Source organism: Schistocerca americana, chromosome 1 (genome assembly GCF_021461395.2).
Source record: "Schistocerca americana isolate TAMUIC-IGC-003095 chromosome 1, iqSchAmer2.1, whole genome shotgun sequence".
In the NCBI taxonomy this organism is placed as follows: Eukaryota; Metazoa; Arthropoda; class Insecta; order Orthoptera; family Acrididae; genus Schistocerca; species Schistocerca americana.
Window position 1 is genome coordinate 534925443 of NC_060119.1, and position 16793 is coordinate 534942235.

Here is a 16793-nt window from a genome sequence, read left to right on the forward strand (position 1 = left end):
GGGGTAGAGCAATAGAGAGGCTTCTCCTGTCATCCTGTGCCTACTTGCTCAATGGAGGACAGAGCACTCACGTCTGCACAGCGACTGGGTTGTTCTCTGACATTGATCTCTTGCTTTGCTCTCCAGCTTTTGATGCCAGTGCTCAATGGGAAGTGGTCACTGACTCGAACGGCAGTGATCACTTCCCAATCTGGATTCACCTGCCAGATGCCGTGGGCCCCGAAAGGAGACCATCAAGATGGGTGCTCAGTGGGGCTGACTGGACACTTTATAGCCAGTTGCCCCAGTTCGAACACTGTGCGAATGTTGAGGCATGGGTGGATCATATTACCAAAATGGTCCACCATGTTGCTGAAGCATCCATTTCACAGTCCACAGGCCACCGGAAGAGGCAACCTGTCCCTTGGTGGAGTGCTGAATGCCACTCTGCAATCAGGACCAGGCGTGCGGCTCTGTGTCAGTTCCAGTGTCGGCCGACTGCTGAGAATCTTGCAGCCTTTAGGGTGGCGAGGGCAAAATGTCAGTGCATTATTTGAGACAGCAACAAGAGGTCATGGCAACAGTTCCTGAACACTATTAATCGCTCCACCAAAAGTTCCATTGTGTGGGAGACCATCAGGAGAATTTCTGGGAGAGTAGCGAGGTGCCCCATGCCTTCTGTAATGACTAACGGCACTCTCCACCCAGATCCGCAAGACATTGCCCAGACTATAGCAAGGTATTTTGCCATGGTTACTGCAACAACCAGTCAGGATCCAGGTTTCTAGCGCTATAGAGCGGCTGTTGAGAGGTGTAGCCTAGACTTCCAGTCCACCTCTCATGAAGTTTACAACTGCCCATTTTCTATGTGGGAGCTGGATTCTGCATTGTCTGCAGCTCGTGACACATCCTCCGGTCACGACAGGATCCATTACAGTATGCTATGGCACCTCACAAGGTGCAACAAAGAAATCCTCCTCGCACTTTTTAGTGCCATTTGGGTGTCAGGTCACTTTTGGCACTTTTGGTACTCGTGGCATGAGGCAGTTTTAATTCCTTTTTTAAAAGCTGGGAAAGACCACATGAGCCCAAGTAGCTACCCTAGTGTTGCCCTCGCTAGTTGCATGGGAAAGACCTTCGAGCGGATGGTCAACCGCCACCTTGTCTGGATGTTAGAATCCCGGCAACTCCTTAGTTGCTTTCAGTGTGGGTTCAGGAGGTTTCGTTCCACCTTTGATAACCTTGCCATCGTGGAGGCGGCTATACAACAAGCTTTCCTATGCTGTCGTCACCTTCTAGGTGTATTTTTTGACATCGAGAAGGCGTACAATACCACTTGGAGGTGTCTCATCCTGGAGCAGCTTCACGAATGGGGTTTTCATGGTTGTCTTCCTCTTTTTATTTAGTCTTTCCTCTCGCCACGATGTTCTAGATACCGAATTGGTGACGCCCTGTCTGACTGCTTTGAGCAGGAGAACAGTGTCCCTCAGGGTAGTGTTTTAAGTGTGACTGTCTTTGCCATTGCTATTAATAGCATTACCTCCATAGTGAAAAGTCCTGTCCAGTGTTCCTTGTTTGTGGATGATTTCTCTTTGTTTTGCTCTTCTTCAAGCCTTGCGACAACAACGTGTCAGTTGCAACTTACTCTTAGACGTTTGGATGACTGGGCTCAGAAGAGTGGTTTTAAGTTTTCCACTGAGAAGTCCGTGTGTGTTCTTTTTCACCGTTCTCGTTCGATTTTAACCTTTCCTGAGTTGAGAATAAGGGATACTGTCCTTGCTTTTAAAGACACGGTGAGATTTTTGGGGCTCATTTTTGACTTGAAGCTTATGTGGTTACCTCATCTTAAAGACCTGAAACGATGGTCGCTTAAGGCTTTAAGTGTTTTAAAATGTCTTAGCCACAATACATGGGGAGCCGACAGGACTTGTCTGCTCCAGTTTTACAGGGCGTTTGTGCAATCTTGGCTCGGTTATGGGTGCACTGTGTATGGGTCTGCAAGGCCTTCTTACTTAAAGATGTTGGATGTTGTGCGCCATGAAGGGCTTCGGTTGGCCACTGGGCATTCAGAACTAGCCCTCTACCAAGCCTCTGTGCAGAGGCTGGTGAACCGCCACTTCATATGCGGCGGCGGCTACTTACTGTGCGCCAGGCATATAAAACTTTGTCCACACCATACACACCTGCATACCATACCATTGCTCAGCTTCCTCTGGCACAGCTATTTCATAATTGGCAATGAACAACGCGGCCCTATGGGATTCATGCACAGGATTGCCTCTCTGCGATGGATACGGCTGGTCTTCATGTTTCCAGTCGTGGTTGGAGCAGATTTCCACCTAGGCTCCTCCAGAGACCCAAACTTATTTTAGAATTGATTAATTTTAAGAAAGATAGTACACCAGATTTTACATTCCAATCTCAGTTTTTTAACATTTTAGATGCGCATCACAGTTTTACCATTGTTTACACGGTTGGCTCCAAACAGGAGAATTTCCTTGGCTGTTCTGTAGTGTTCCCTGATCATGTTACCTGGATTCGCCTCCCTGAAGAATATACTGTTTTCGCAGCAGAGCTCCATGCGATCCTGAAGGCACTGGAGCGGATGAATCATGTTCGGAGCAATCGATTTCTCCTCCGCTCTGATTCTCTTAGTGCCTTATAATCATTGCAGAATCTGTACCCAACTGAGGAGATGGTCCAGCTGATATATGACCAACTGTACTGGCTCCAATGGCGGGGTAAGGAGGTGTCCTTCTGCTGGGTTCCTGGTCTTGTAGGAATATGGGGCAATGAAAAGGCTGATCGGGCTGCCAAGGAGACCTGCAGAGAGCAGGATGTGGTCCAGTCTCCTGTTCCCTTGCAGTCTGTCATTTCTGCACTCCACAAGAAGTGCATGGAGTTGTGGGAGGAAGAATGGCTGGCGGTGACGGCCAATAAACTGCAGTTGGTGAAGTCATCAACTCGGCTGTGGCATACCTCCTACCGGGTGCTCAGGCGGGAAGAAGTGACCCTCACACATCTTTGGATTGGGCACTGTTCTCTCACACATAGCTTTATATTATGGCGGGAGGATCCCTTGTTTTGTGATGCTTGTAGTGTGCACATCTCTGTCCGGCACATTTTAACAGACTGCATTTTATACCGTGATGCCAGGGCAGAAGCACAAGTTGATGGGGAACTGCCCTGTGTTTTAGCTAATGATGAGACGTGTGTGTCTAGGGTTTTAAAGTTTTGTGATGTGTCTGGACTCTGGCCTAAACTTTTAGGCTGGAGGTTTTAGTTTATTGCACAGTGGCTGGCTCCTCCCTTTTTCCTTGCGGTCAGCCAGCCACTACCATCTGCTGTATTGCTTTAGCTCCCTCTACCACTTTCTTCCTGGGTTGTCCATGTTTTACTGCTGATGGCATGCTTCATCCCACGCTTCAGTGTGGGTAGGAACATATTTTTCCAAGCTTTTTTCCTTTGTTTTACATTCTGTTTTATCTTATAGTTCTGATTCTTTTCTTGACACCCGTCTCAATCTGTTACTGAGCGGGCACTGAAGACCTCGCCGTCATGCACCCTTAAAACCCTCTCCACCCATCCATAAGGAAATCACTATGGACACGCAACATGTCCTCCCAGCTGAATGCCACTCCGCACGCTGACTCATCAGATATGCAGCTCTCACCACCTAGCAGTGCAAAGATCTACTACTCCTACTCTCCAGATGGCAGCACCAGTCCCAAAAATTTTGGATTCCACATCGTAGGTGAGGGGAGAGAAGAGAGCTGTCTTGTGGGGCGTGCACGGAGTAGAGACTGTCAGGTGTAGTGTCGGGAGGTGAGGTGTGGGGGAAAGAGTGGGGAACAGAAAACGAAAGGAGTAGGGAAGGAGAAAGGATGGGCCATTACATTTGCAGAGGGTGACACACAAAGAGGGTGAGGGAATATGAAAAGTGTGGAAGTGATAGGATGAGGGGGTGGAAACTATTGGGTGGAGGGTGTCGGGCAGTAGGTTACCTTAGGTAGATCACAGGATAATTTTGGGAGTGGAGAACATGTTATCAGGATAAAAAAAATGGTAGTGGAGGGAAGGATCCAGACGGCCTGGGTTGTGAAGCAACCATTGAAATCAAGCATGTTATGTTCAGCTGCATATCGTGCAACAGGGTGGTCTACTTTGCTCCTGGCTACAGTTTGGTGGTGGGCATTCATTTTGTTGGATGGTTGGTTGACAGTCAATGATTGCAGCAGAGCTGGTGTAGAGCATGGCTGCTTTCAAGTTTTCCTGACCTATGATGGAGTAAGATAAGCCTGTAACAGGACTAGGATAGGAAATGTTGGGTGGCTGGATTGCACAGGTCTTGCACATGGGTCTTCTATGGGGGTATGATCCCTGTGGCAAGAGATTGGGAGTGGCAAAGGGATGGACTAGAATGTAGTGAGGTTGGCTGGATGATGGAGCACCTCTTTAGGAGTTCTGGGAAGGATCTTGGGTAGGATGTCCCGCGCTTCAGGGTATGACAATAGATAATCAAACCCTAATGAAGAATGTGGTTCAGTTGTTCTTGTCTTGAGGTGGTACTGGGTGATGACAGGGATAGTCTTTTGCAGCTGGCTCTTAAATGTGATCGGAAGAGTGGGATGTGTTTGGGGAATGGCACAGGAAACCTGTTTATGGACTAGGTCTTGGAATAGTGCCACTCTGTTAAGGCCTTGGTGAGACCTTCAACTTACTGAAAAAGGGAATTCTTGTCACTGCAGATGTGCGTTTCCTGGGTCAAAAGGCTGTATGGGAGCAATTTTGTGGTCAGAGGTGTGGATGGAGCCATTAGAGAGGAGGAGGTAAACATCCAGGAAGATGGCATGCTGGTTTGGGGAGGACAAGGTGAAGCAGCTGGGATACAAGGTGTTTAAGTTGTGAAGGAATGAGGATAGGTTCTGTTGGTCCTGAGTCCAGATCATGAAGATATCATCAGAACTTACCAGAGGTTTTGGGTTTTGGGATGCTAGGAACGCTGTCCTTTCCTCTGCTGAAAGGTTGCTGTTCTTAGAAGGGACTTGGAGAAGGATGATGGAGACTAATTGGAGGTAAGGAACTCCTGATTCTTGGAAGGTGACCAATGGGAGGGGGGGGGGGGAGGTGACTGGGGAGGGGCCAGGAGATGGTGACGAGGGATTGGTTAGGTGAGGTGGGCTGTAGGTATGAACTGAGAGAGGCAGGGTTCAGTGTTGGAATTAGGATGGCTTTTTCATACCATAAAATTTCAGGTGTGCAGCCTCATAAATTTCCCTTGTTCTTGTGATATTTTGGCTGTATACCATCCAGCCATCTTCAGAGTGAGCTGAGGTGACCAATGCTCCAGCACTTTTTAAACTCACATGCTAGCCACTGTGCATGCAGTTACAGAAACACAAGGTGCCAGAGACGTTGATTGGCAGCAAAGAGGTACAACATATTCATGAAATTAGATCTGTGGCTACACAGTTGATCGGCACAGTGATATCAATGTAGCACTGTGATGTCTTTGTGAGTTTATTACAGAAAGTGCTGGATACTCTGATTTGTCCTAGCTGAGGCTGCTATCTCTATTAATTAAATTTATCATCAATCGAATTTCAATTGCTTCTTTCACTACTGAGTCCCAGAAAGGTTAAGTCGAGAATGCCTAGTGTAAATACAGTGTTCTGACACCACCAATTTTTTAGGTTGTAAGAGCCAGGTGTACCTGCAATGCTCTGTTCATCTCTCATGAACTGTACGTGTCATCTGTCCAATGTCTGAATGGCCACACTCACAGAGGATCTTATAAACCCCAGGCTTCCAAAGCACCAAATCACCTTTAACAGAACTCAGGAGTGCTGCTGTCTTTGATGAAGGATGAAAAATGACTTTCACTTTGTGTTTGCTGATGATCTGTACTAGTTTTGATGACAGGCTTCCCACATATTGCAGAAAAATCATGGATTTAAAACTTTCTGTGTCATCTTCTGCATTCCTTATGCCGACTCCTTGGTTTCATTCATAGTGCCATATGTATCTGCTGTAGAGAATATCCACTGGCTTCAAAAATTGTTCTCAAGTGGAAAAGCTCACCCTCAAGACTGCTCTTGTCAGCAGTGATGTGTGCTCTGTGTACCAGAGTTCTGAGGACACACATCATCTCCGAAGGATGGTGGCAGCTGTTTGCATGTAAATATAAATCCGTATGGGCTGGTTTCAAATATACTTAATGTCCCAAAGTGCCATCATCTTTGTGTCATGGTTCTAGACCAACGGAAAGTACCCTGTCAGTTTTCATGAATGAGTTTGCGAATATTAAAATATGGGGCATAAATAGTTGTATCTTTTGATTGCATTGACTTAGAGGCTTCAGTGTTTCACACTGTGGAGGGACCATGGGCCTCAGTGTGTGACACAAATTTTAACTTGATACATGTACCTGTTCCAGAGAAAAAGGGTTTTTAACAGTCGGATGGACAGACAAACAAACGGGGGCAACAAAGTGGTTCTGTAAGGGTTCTGTTTTTACTAAAAAATAACTAAAAGTATTATAGTTATTCACATAAGTTTGTACTAAAAAAAATAAAAGAAGGTTCCAGGAGCAGAATTTTAGTATTTGAGTCGTCATGCTGCATTTTTTGAAATCATTCTCCCGTAAAATGTACTCATATGGAATTATCCCCCCCCCCCCCCCCCCCCCCACTCCCACCCCCCTTCTCCACTCCGGTGGTTTTCATTTGCTGTTTTTTAATATTTTATTTTTGTTTCATGTACATAAAGTCACAGGAAAAATATAGTATAAAATATAATCATGTACATGACAATGAGTTCTTAATTGTTTGAACTAATATGCAAATACAGTATTGTGCCAAATATAGTAACATTATTGATTGATTGTGCTATACATAAATATTGTGTTATTTCTCCAAAGTGGTGATTCCCAACCTTACTGAGACAATTACTCATGGATGAGAGTTGATACCCTCAACAAAATTGTACATTTAAATGAACAAGTTGTGAAAAAAGTAACACATTTTTTGTAGTGACAAATGACAATAATACTTACAATTAGTTAATGTGCAAAGAAATAAAACTCACCTATTTGTGTGGTTTTTATTAAACTAAGAAATAATGACTCAATGAGACAATTGGTACTGCTTATTTTTAGTAATCCTTTTTTTTGGCCTTGGTGTCGAGTGATACATATGGTAGGTTAAGCTGAAATTTCATTATGTCCCTAACTTTTCTTTTCATTGCTATCATAACAGATCATCCATTTTCATATATGTAAGTGGTGGTAAATTAAACTGGTGTTCTCAAGACATTTTTCTATAGTTTCTAGTGAGATACGAAATCCAAGACATTGCTTTTTGGTTGGAATTTCACTGTCTGAAAATATCCCTTTATTTATTATAATAGTCTTAGACTTCACACAATTATTTGTTGATAAAAATCAGGAAAATAGTTGCTAATATAATTTACTACTGATAACAAGTGATGAAAACATCTGGGGTGCTTTTAGTACACCACATTGGTTATCAAAAAGGAGTTTCCAGTGTTTCTAAAATATAAAGTCCATTCATATTAACAATTTTTGCAAACAGCAGTGAGTGTTGACTGTAATGGAAATTATTCAAAATCTGAGAGCTGTTCATTGATCATTGGAGAGGTGAATGACAGGAATTACTAGAACAGACAGGCAGACAAATTGATTTGGTTCAGACTGGAATCAAAGACATAATTATGACCATAATGAAAATGACCTGGAGATGGGTGGGATAATTAGATGGGGGAACGGATTGAAGATGAACTGAGGAAATCCTTTGCTAAATTCCAACAGACAAGAGATGTCTGAGATGAAGACCTAATTGGATGTGTGTAGGTTATTAATAAAGACAGTAAACATTATCAATATATACAAACAGGAAGTGTAGCATGTAACCAAATTTTACTTGTGAGTATGCAGTATAATATCAAGAATACATGATTAAATTTTTAGGTAATTTGGGGGTATGCAAGATGTGAAATTTAGTGCACAGAGCTGCCACCTCTTGCACCAACAACAGCTCTAACCCCGCTGGTCATTGTGAAAGTCAGTCGGGACTCCACTGTCCACATGTGGTCTTGTGTTATCCTGGCGAAGGAGACCTCAAAGCAAGGGCACACTCACTGGTCTTAACATGTCAGAAATGTTACACTTGCTGTTCAAAATGTCAGCTATGCAAATTAGAGGTGATCGTGGTGTAAACCCAGTGGCATTCCATAGCATCTCACCTGGTACTGAACCTGCTTGATTATGACAAATGTAATCTGGCAATATTTGTTCTTCTCAGAGTCTCCACACATGGGTATGTCCATCATGATGATGAATGTGTAACTGGGACTTGTGTGCCACTCCTGTGTTCAGTACCATCATTAGACAGACTATTGTTGATGCACCTCTCTGCTGCAGTGTCAAGGGAAGTGGCAACAGTTGTCACCGTGCTGACAGTCTGTGGTACTGCAGAAATTGTTGCATGGTGTGTGTGTGGATACTTGTCTCACTGCAAACAAGCCTATTTTCAGAATCTAGGTATGTGACAGTGTGTGAAAGAACAATATGTCTGTCCTCTCATGCTCTCTTCATTGAGAGTCCACTGAGATCCTGCCGTGCATTCACTATGGCCTCCAGAATTCATTGACTACACACTCACATGACAACAGTGGGATCCCAAACAGTGTTATTAGCAATATGATGTAACAAGAAACCACAGTCATGATCGTTCTACGTTCAGCCGCTGTTGGCTTCCCAAACATGTTGGTAAACTTTTCTCCTACTAGCACAATTTTATATATAAAAAAGTGTGACTTTATGAGTCATGTACCCAATCTTTACTCTCATATGGAATGTGGACGTGTTACTTTTACCTTTTTTGCGAGTTGCAATGAAATGGTAATCATTTGCATATTCAAGCAATTACTATGCTTTTTGCTGGTTTTATGGCTGTTGGATGCTGTCTTCATGGTGTTGCAGTTGTAATGATCTGCAGTGTATTGGTTTCTAGTGAAATGGTATAAGACATATTAATTTTTAAGGACTGCTTAAGAGACGTTACTAAATCTTAATTGAACACTTTTTGTTTTTTAGCCTCAGAAAAATTAATTCCCAAGCTGGGAACCACTTCTCTAATGAGACTGTTCACTTATTTTCTTACAAGTTTCCTTAACTTTGCAATCTGTATCTTAAATACTCTCTTCTGCTGTTATTACAGACGCAGGTGTGGTCATGTTAGTCCAGAACAATTTCGACAAGCCTTGCAAGTGGCTGGACTGGATGTTCCTGGAGATCAGCAAACTTGCTTACTGCAGTACTTTAGTGATGACATGGGATTCAATTATCAATCCTTTCTTCAAGCTGTTGAACCTCTGGATAATCCACCATTGGTTTGTAGCATTTCTCAATACTCAGTAATAACTGAAGGCTTTATGATTCATGTCATCATCTGAAACTACAAACATTAGAAAGCAAAGAGTTAAACTGATTATTGGGACTGTCACATCAATTAAGCTTGGCTTATCAGACAGTTGCAACTATTTGTTCCAAAGGACTGATATTTTATGTTTTTCACTATTATAGAGTGTGTCAGTCCTACTTCATGGTAAGGAAAACATATCACTTTATCCTCATCATTTTCTTCTGATTAATTTTTTTTGGCAGTTTATCTCTTCACTTTGCAACAAATTCAGAGTGACAGTAAATGATTTACTGGGCCAGGAAAATTGGCTACATAATGTTTTCAAATTATCTAATGGGAGGTGGTGGCTCAGATTTAGAAACAATTTTAAATGACATATGCTAATGATAAATGTAGAGTAGTGAATAGAATCATATACAGAAAATTTTCAATAATTAGCATGAAAGTGAAAAGTTGTTACTGTGTGTTTATGTAAAATTTCAATATACCAACAGAATAATTGGAATGAAGTGTAGAAGAGTAACCTCAATGATTAATTTTGAGGTCAAATAAAGGGACAGACTTACCTGTGTGATAGGTAAATAACAAACAAATTGTCATCAGAGGACTGAAAAATGTGTTTCATTTGCAAAACGATTATTTAAAAATGTTTGTTCTAATGCATGTTACATTTCAAGTCAGTGACGAGAAAGATGCTCTGGAAGTGTTGTGTGCAGCCAATGAAAATGTAGTTGTGAGGGATTTGTTTCACTGAAAAATATGTTTGTGGTTTTGTGTTGGTAAACATTGAAATAAATGAACAAAAAAACCTCATTTATTTAATATGGAATTGGTAGTGGAAAATGAGAGGTAAAACATAAAGCACATTTGCTAGCTATTGACTTAGTTTCTATGCCTGATCCCAATTAACTATAATTTTTTTGGTGACAAAATCATCCTTCTAGGCCTGTCAGACTCACTATAATCTAATTAAAATTACTTTATTGTTGACACTTCATGTGTTGGAGCTGGTTTCCTCCAGTCAGAGTGCTCAACGTCACACCCAAACTGTTCGACATTACCAAGCTGCCACAACAATTAATTAGTTCACTTGCTGATCCCTGTCTGCCTCTCTTTTTTGATGTGTTTGGATCTTGAGTTATAGGTCTGGCCCTTCCCTTTTATTTTGTATTTCACTACACTAGCATGTTTCATATACAGAGCTAATCAAACGCTACTGAATCCTTCAACACAAGATGTGATTCAACATCACATATACAGTTCTTACGAGGGTCATTGTGAAAGTATGCCTCCTATTTTTTGTGATGACTTTAGATGTCCATGCCAGATGTTGTTGGTGTAGTGCTAATGCTTGATCCTTCCTCTTTCATTTGGAGGTTGTTCTGCTTTTCTGCAGTAGGAGGCGCCAGCAGAGGAATGTTCCAAAATGGAGTCTGATACGGATGTGTGTATAAAACAGTGATGCGTGGTTGAATTCCTCACTACTGAAGAAATTGCTGTGATTGAAATTCATCGACACGTGCTAAAGGTGTATGGAGACGATACAGTAGATGTGAGCAATGTGAGGCGATGGGTACGGTGGTGAATAGGGTGTGCATGACAAGCCACAGCCTGGTTGACCTGCACAGCTGTCATCCCTAGCAATAAAGGCCATCTTGACCAACTCATCCATGCTGATTGGCGGATAATGACCACAGAATTGTGTGCAAAGCTGAATGTCAGTTGTAATGTCTTGGAAACAATGTTGGAACATCTTTGTTATCAGATAGTCTGTGCGAGATGGGTCCTGCAGATGCTTACACAAGAACAAAAAACTCACCGAACGGAAATTTGTCAGGACCTGCTGGACTAATACAAAGCTGAAGGTGACAATTTTCTGAATAGTATTGTCACCAGAGGTGAGACATGATGTCGCCCTACGAGCTGGAATCTGAAAGACAGTCCATTTAGTGGCAACATGTGAATTATCCATTGAAGAAGAATTTCAAGATGCAACTGTCTGCAGGCAAAGTGATGAGCACAGACTTCTGGGGTAGCCAGGGTGTGGGTCTTTTGGATGTCCTGGAGTCTGGAGAAACTGTCAATTCAGCACACTACAAGACAACACTGACTAAGCTGAAAGCCTGAATTTCCAGGTAAGGCCAGAGAAAAAGCCCAGCTTTCACCAGAAACTTGTTAATGCCAGGCCCCACACCAGTTTTGCGACCACGCAATTCATTGCAAAATTCGGCTGGACTATCTTACCACATCCACCGTCCAGTCCCGATTTAGCACCTTCAAACTTCCATCTCTTTGGGCCTCAGAAAAATGGACTATGTGGCAAACATTTTCAAAACTCAGATGTTGTTATCAAAGCTGTAAGGAAATGGTTAGCCTCAGCTGGTTCCAATTTTTACAAGTGCGGCATGCAGACTCTGTTTCGTCATTGGCAAGAATGCAGTGAATGGTGGTGACTATGTGGAAAAATGACAGCCTGTAGCTGAAATATTGCTCTATTTAGCTGTGCTGTTGTGCTTTATGTATTTCCTGCAGTTTCTATGAATAAAAATAGGAGGCATTACTTTCAGAACAACCCTCATATAATCACAGGGATTAGCCTACTTATATAAGCTTCACATGAAATTGTGTGAAGCTGAATTTTTGAAGGCTAAATCATAAATATAACAACCTTTCTCAATGTAGTGGTGTGGCACAGTTGTTTGTGTATTAACTTTATGTGTAGAAGGTCATAGGTTCAAATCTCATCAAACACAGAGAAATTTTTTTCTGAATCTTAATCAAAAGACTTTGGTTGTTATTTTTATTCAATTAATTTATGTAAATGTTACTTTTTATTTCTAGTACTTTGCTGTATCATTTTCAAAATGCTGTATCATTTTCAAAATCAAATTGACATTTTTATTTGCTCTTATTTTTCTTCCTATCATTTTTTATTCGTTTGGAATCTAGTTGTCACATATAATCTTCAACCAGTGCCAACCAGGGCTAATCCTAGTTGGTTACACAATAAATCATGTGGCCAGTGTGAGGATAGTTTCAGTTATCCACTGACTATGAGAAATTACAGTTTTCTTTTAGTGCTGAAACTGAAAATTTTCTGTCTTCACTTTGCTCATAGTGGTTAGCTTTAATCACAGTGAACAAAGCCATCATAATTTTTATTCTGCAGAAAATCATTAATTGCTGTTTTCTTGGATAAATTGCATGACATCATTTGGTTAGGTTAGGACATGAGTTTAAATTCAGGGCTACAAGACATGGTGTGTACAGCAGTTCATCATTGGTCACTTAAAAATCAGCGGTCAACAGAGCATCGGCCATTTCCATCCATCACACCTTGTGGTGGCCACGTGCAATGTTGCTCTGTTTTACACATTAACAGCATTTGTGAAGTATCCACTGTGTTTGTTTGTCACCTATAACTGAGTGGTACCCAGCAGTGGTTGTGCAACACTGTATCAGAAAGTGACAGATGCCAACTGTCAAGTAATTTTAGTCAGACTATAGAAAGTAGTAATGCCTCCCTTTTGAATTTTTGCCCTTTTTACAGCAATTTGGCTAAGTTTCACTTATATCTAATCAATCTCTGTACAAGTGCCAGATGAGAATTTTGTGGTGACTTTGTGACAAGTCATTGGCCCAACCTTGATCCAAGACTCTGACTGGATTTTGCGTTGTTCAGATATCAAGTTCATATTGCTTATATTTATGTAGCATACAGAATGGTATTTTGAAGTAAACAATTTTTTTCAGTACTCTCATGTCCTTCCATGATTTTGCTGTTCCTGCTTACCAATGCTGATTTTACAGTTGCACAGCTGTGTACAAGGTCAAACAACTATTGTGACTGGCCAGCCAGGGTGGCCGAGTGGTTCTAGGTGCTACAGTCTGGAACCACGTGACCGCTATGGTCGCGGGTTCGACTCCTGCCTCGGGCATGGATATGTGTGATGTCCTTAGGTTAGTTAGGTTTAAGTAGTTCTAAGTTCTAGGGGCTGATGACCTCCAAAGTTAAGTCCCATAGTGCTCAGAACCATTTGAACCAAGTATTGTGACTGTATCTATGAATGATACACTGCTCCACCACTGAAAAGGCATTGATCAATCATCATTTTTTGTTATTGTGACTTTTTTCTACGAATGCTACACTGCTCCACCACTGAAAATACATTGATCAATTAACATTTTATGCCCATTTTCATATCTGCCATACTTTAAATTCACATTGCTTCTCAACAGCTATCCGTTAGATCATGATCATACAGTGCTTGTACATATGAAATGGGATATGTCACTGTGATGAAGTGATGGTGGGCGATTTATGAAATGATGAATGAATTTGGTAATGACAGAAACAAGGTGGCATAATTTTTGAACTGCATTTTAGGTAAAGTAAGTCTATGTTGACACACAATAACTGTTATTTGATTGTACCAGAATTTGATTACATATTGCAGTTATCTGTAACTAGCATTAAAATTAGTGACACTCACTCAACAGCAAAACAATTAGGCCATTGTAAAGAATACAGCAGAAAAGTTGGACCATTTTGCAATATTCTAGAATGAGGAAGTGTGTCATTGATACAAGAAATGCAAGATATCTGATGCTTGCTCTATAACTGCCCGTTCCCTGTGTTTTAAGGATTGCTTATTTGAATGGCTGCCAAAGGGCAGTCCAGAATTTCTGGTGACAATGAGACAGATTAGAGACTTGTCTGAATGTTTGAGCTACAGCAACAGCATCTGGATGCTGAAATATATGAATCACAGAGGCTATAGAACTTTTAAGGGTGCATTTATAAGGGTTCACAATCTACTGCTCTGGTATAACTGTTTAATGGTGATAACTAATAGTGAAAGTCCCATGGTACATACATTTTTAAAAATCATGTATCTTCATCTTTTGCATGTTTTGCATGTTTTGGAATGAAAATTAGTGCCAGAAAATTACCTGCTATGAGTGTATGGATTCTTTTGTTCAAATAGATGACTTTCACATCTATTTGTTGCAGTGAAATGTTTTGGGTTGAGGAATGGTAATATGAAAATGCTTAGTTCAAATCTCCATGCTCTTATCATTTCAACATATGAATTTAATTGAAATACAGTGAGGCTCAGAGAACCATAAGGGCCTAAGTACACTTATTGATTTTGAGATTGTGGCATGAATGCATGCTCCTGACATCTGTTGATCTCGGGGTGAACGAGTTTTATCTATATCTGTTGCCCCACAATGTATATATGATCATTCACGAAAAGTTGTTTCACCAGTTTCTCGGATATCCGGTTCCAAAGCCCAAAGCACAAAGCACAATTTCAGTGCTCTGCATTGCTCAGTTGTTATCTAGGGTTGACAACATAATTTAGTGTCTACATTGTGTTTGTAGTGGTAATAGTTTATAGTTGGAAGTGTACTGGCAGTGTTATCTGAACCTCAAGCCCACACATGTGCTTAATGGAAATGATGATAATGAAGACCATGAGGTGTTGGAATCGGTGTGTGTGTGTGTGTGTGTGTGTGTGTGTGTGTGTGTGTGTGTGTGTTGGGGGTGCATTTAATATTGGATCTTTATGTTGTGATTCTAGTTTCAAATTAATTACAAATTTTAAAATGTCAAAAAACACTATAGATATTAATTAATACTTCATCACATAAAGTGGGTACATTATTTTTTTTGTAGGAAGTGTAGGATGTTGAGACTTGGTTAAAAAACAATTCAGACCTCTGCGACAGGTGGTTTGTCTATAAATTTGATTTCCACAAACAACTATTTTTCTCAGAAGTTTGTTTCTGTGCTTTGAGCCCTCAAATGATGGCAAAATTTAGGAGATTATTTAGCCAAATTATCATTTTAGCATGACAGTGATGAATTAAGTTGGACCTACTGCAAACTGAGTATGCTATAACTCAAACATTTCTTCTTCAGTAAATAGCAAAAGAGGAAAATGGTGAAACCAGTAAAAATTGTGATTCACTGTCCTCCCAGTTGCTAGTGTTGTTAAACAAAATATTGCATGAAAATGCACTATTATATGCCTCCTGATCATATCCATCACATGTGCTGAACTGTTATTTCACTAAAATGTTTACACAGAATCTAGTATGATGCCAGTCCTTGAAATGCAGTTCTACCAATCCTTCTATGGCATAAAGTCTCCAATTTATTGAGGGGTTTGTAATATTAATCCTGTTTTGTCATACACAATGTAGGCATTGGACACAAAGTCTGGAACACTTTATATCTTGTGGTGAACCTGTGATTATTTACAAACAAATTAATAATGGATTATAAGCATAGACAAACCAATAAATGCACTGCTGGATGTCATTGACCTTATTACTTCATCTCAATTAGTGACCTCCAATTAACCATAGTATGCCCATAGTGCTGATTGCAGATGGATGGCTATAACTGAGGTCTAGCAAAAAGATTTATTGTATCAATTTTTCTTCACTGTGATGCTTATAATGACAAAGATGTTTGAAACAATTATCTTTGACCTTCGACTGTGATGCTTATAATGTCAGACGTGTTTGAAACAATTACCTTTGACAGTCCAATGTGCACCTTGCTGCATCTGCACTTGATTCAGCAAACATCTGCAGTACACAGGTAAAGTGGCTTGCCATGCATTTGTTGGCACGTCTCTGCCAGATTTTTGTGTTTTTAAGTTTCCTGCATCCACACAACAGCAATTAAGTGACAGTATTATTTATTCTCAAAAAATGGTTCAAATGGCTCTGAGCACTACGGGACTTAACTTCTGAGGTCATCAGTCCCCTAGAACTTAGAACTACTTAAACCTAACTAACCTAAGGACATCACACACATCCATGCCCATGGCAGGATTCGAACCTGCGACCATAGCGGTCGCGCATTTCCAGACTGTAGCACCTAGAGCTGCTCGGCCACCCCAGCCGGCATTTATTCTCAAAAGCTAGGCAAGTTGACATTAAGGACGACTAAAGGAATGGAAGTTGCACCTGTATTGGGAACTGTGTATTAAGCATTACTCCTTGTGTTGGTTGTAACCTCACTATGCGATGAGTCTACACATAGACCTGAGCTCTGGACCCAATAAATGCATGGTATTCAGACAGCTTGAAGTACGTTACATATGTTGCTGTTGTAGCTGTTTCCAGCACACAGGATTAAGTTTTAATTTTGCTTAAAATTTGATGTTGGATACACATGTGTTAGAATGGTTCATATCCTTGATATTGATACCTGACAGTTAGTGAAACAGCCATTCACTTTCTTTTATTATAATACATATAATAACTTAAGTTCAGAAACAGATTACACAAACACTACATGAAAATCACCTTCTCTTGGACCAAGTGTGAACCCATGACCTCCATGTTACT

General features: G+C 41.0%; 1 protein-coding gene across 1 annotated transcript in view; it reads left to right on the forward strand.

The window, feature by feature from the left end:
* LOC124572183 overlaps positions 1-16793 on the forward strand; it is a 492468-nt gene that overhangs the window by 360706 nt on the left and 114969 nt on the right. The window contains exon 8 of the mRNA XM_047131123.1: positions 9219-9390. Within this exon, the coding sequence (XP_046987079.1) occupies positions 9219-9390 (172 nt within the window). The remainder of the gene's footprint in view (positions 1-9218; positions 9391-16793) is intronic.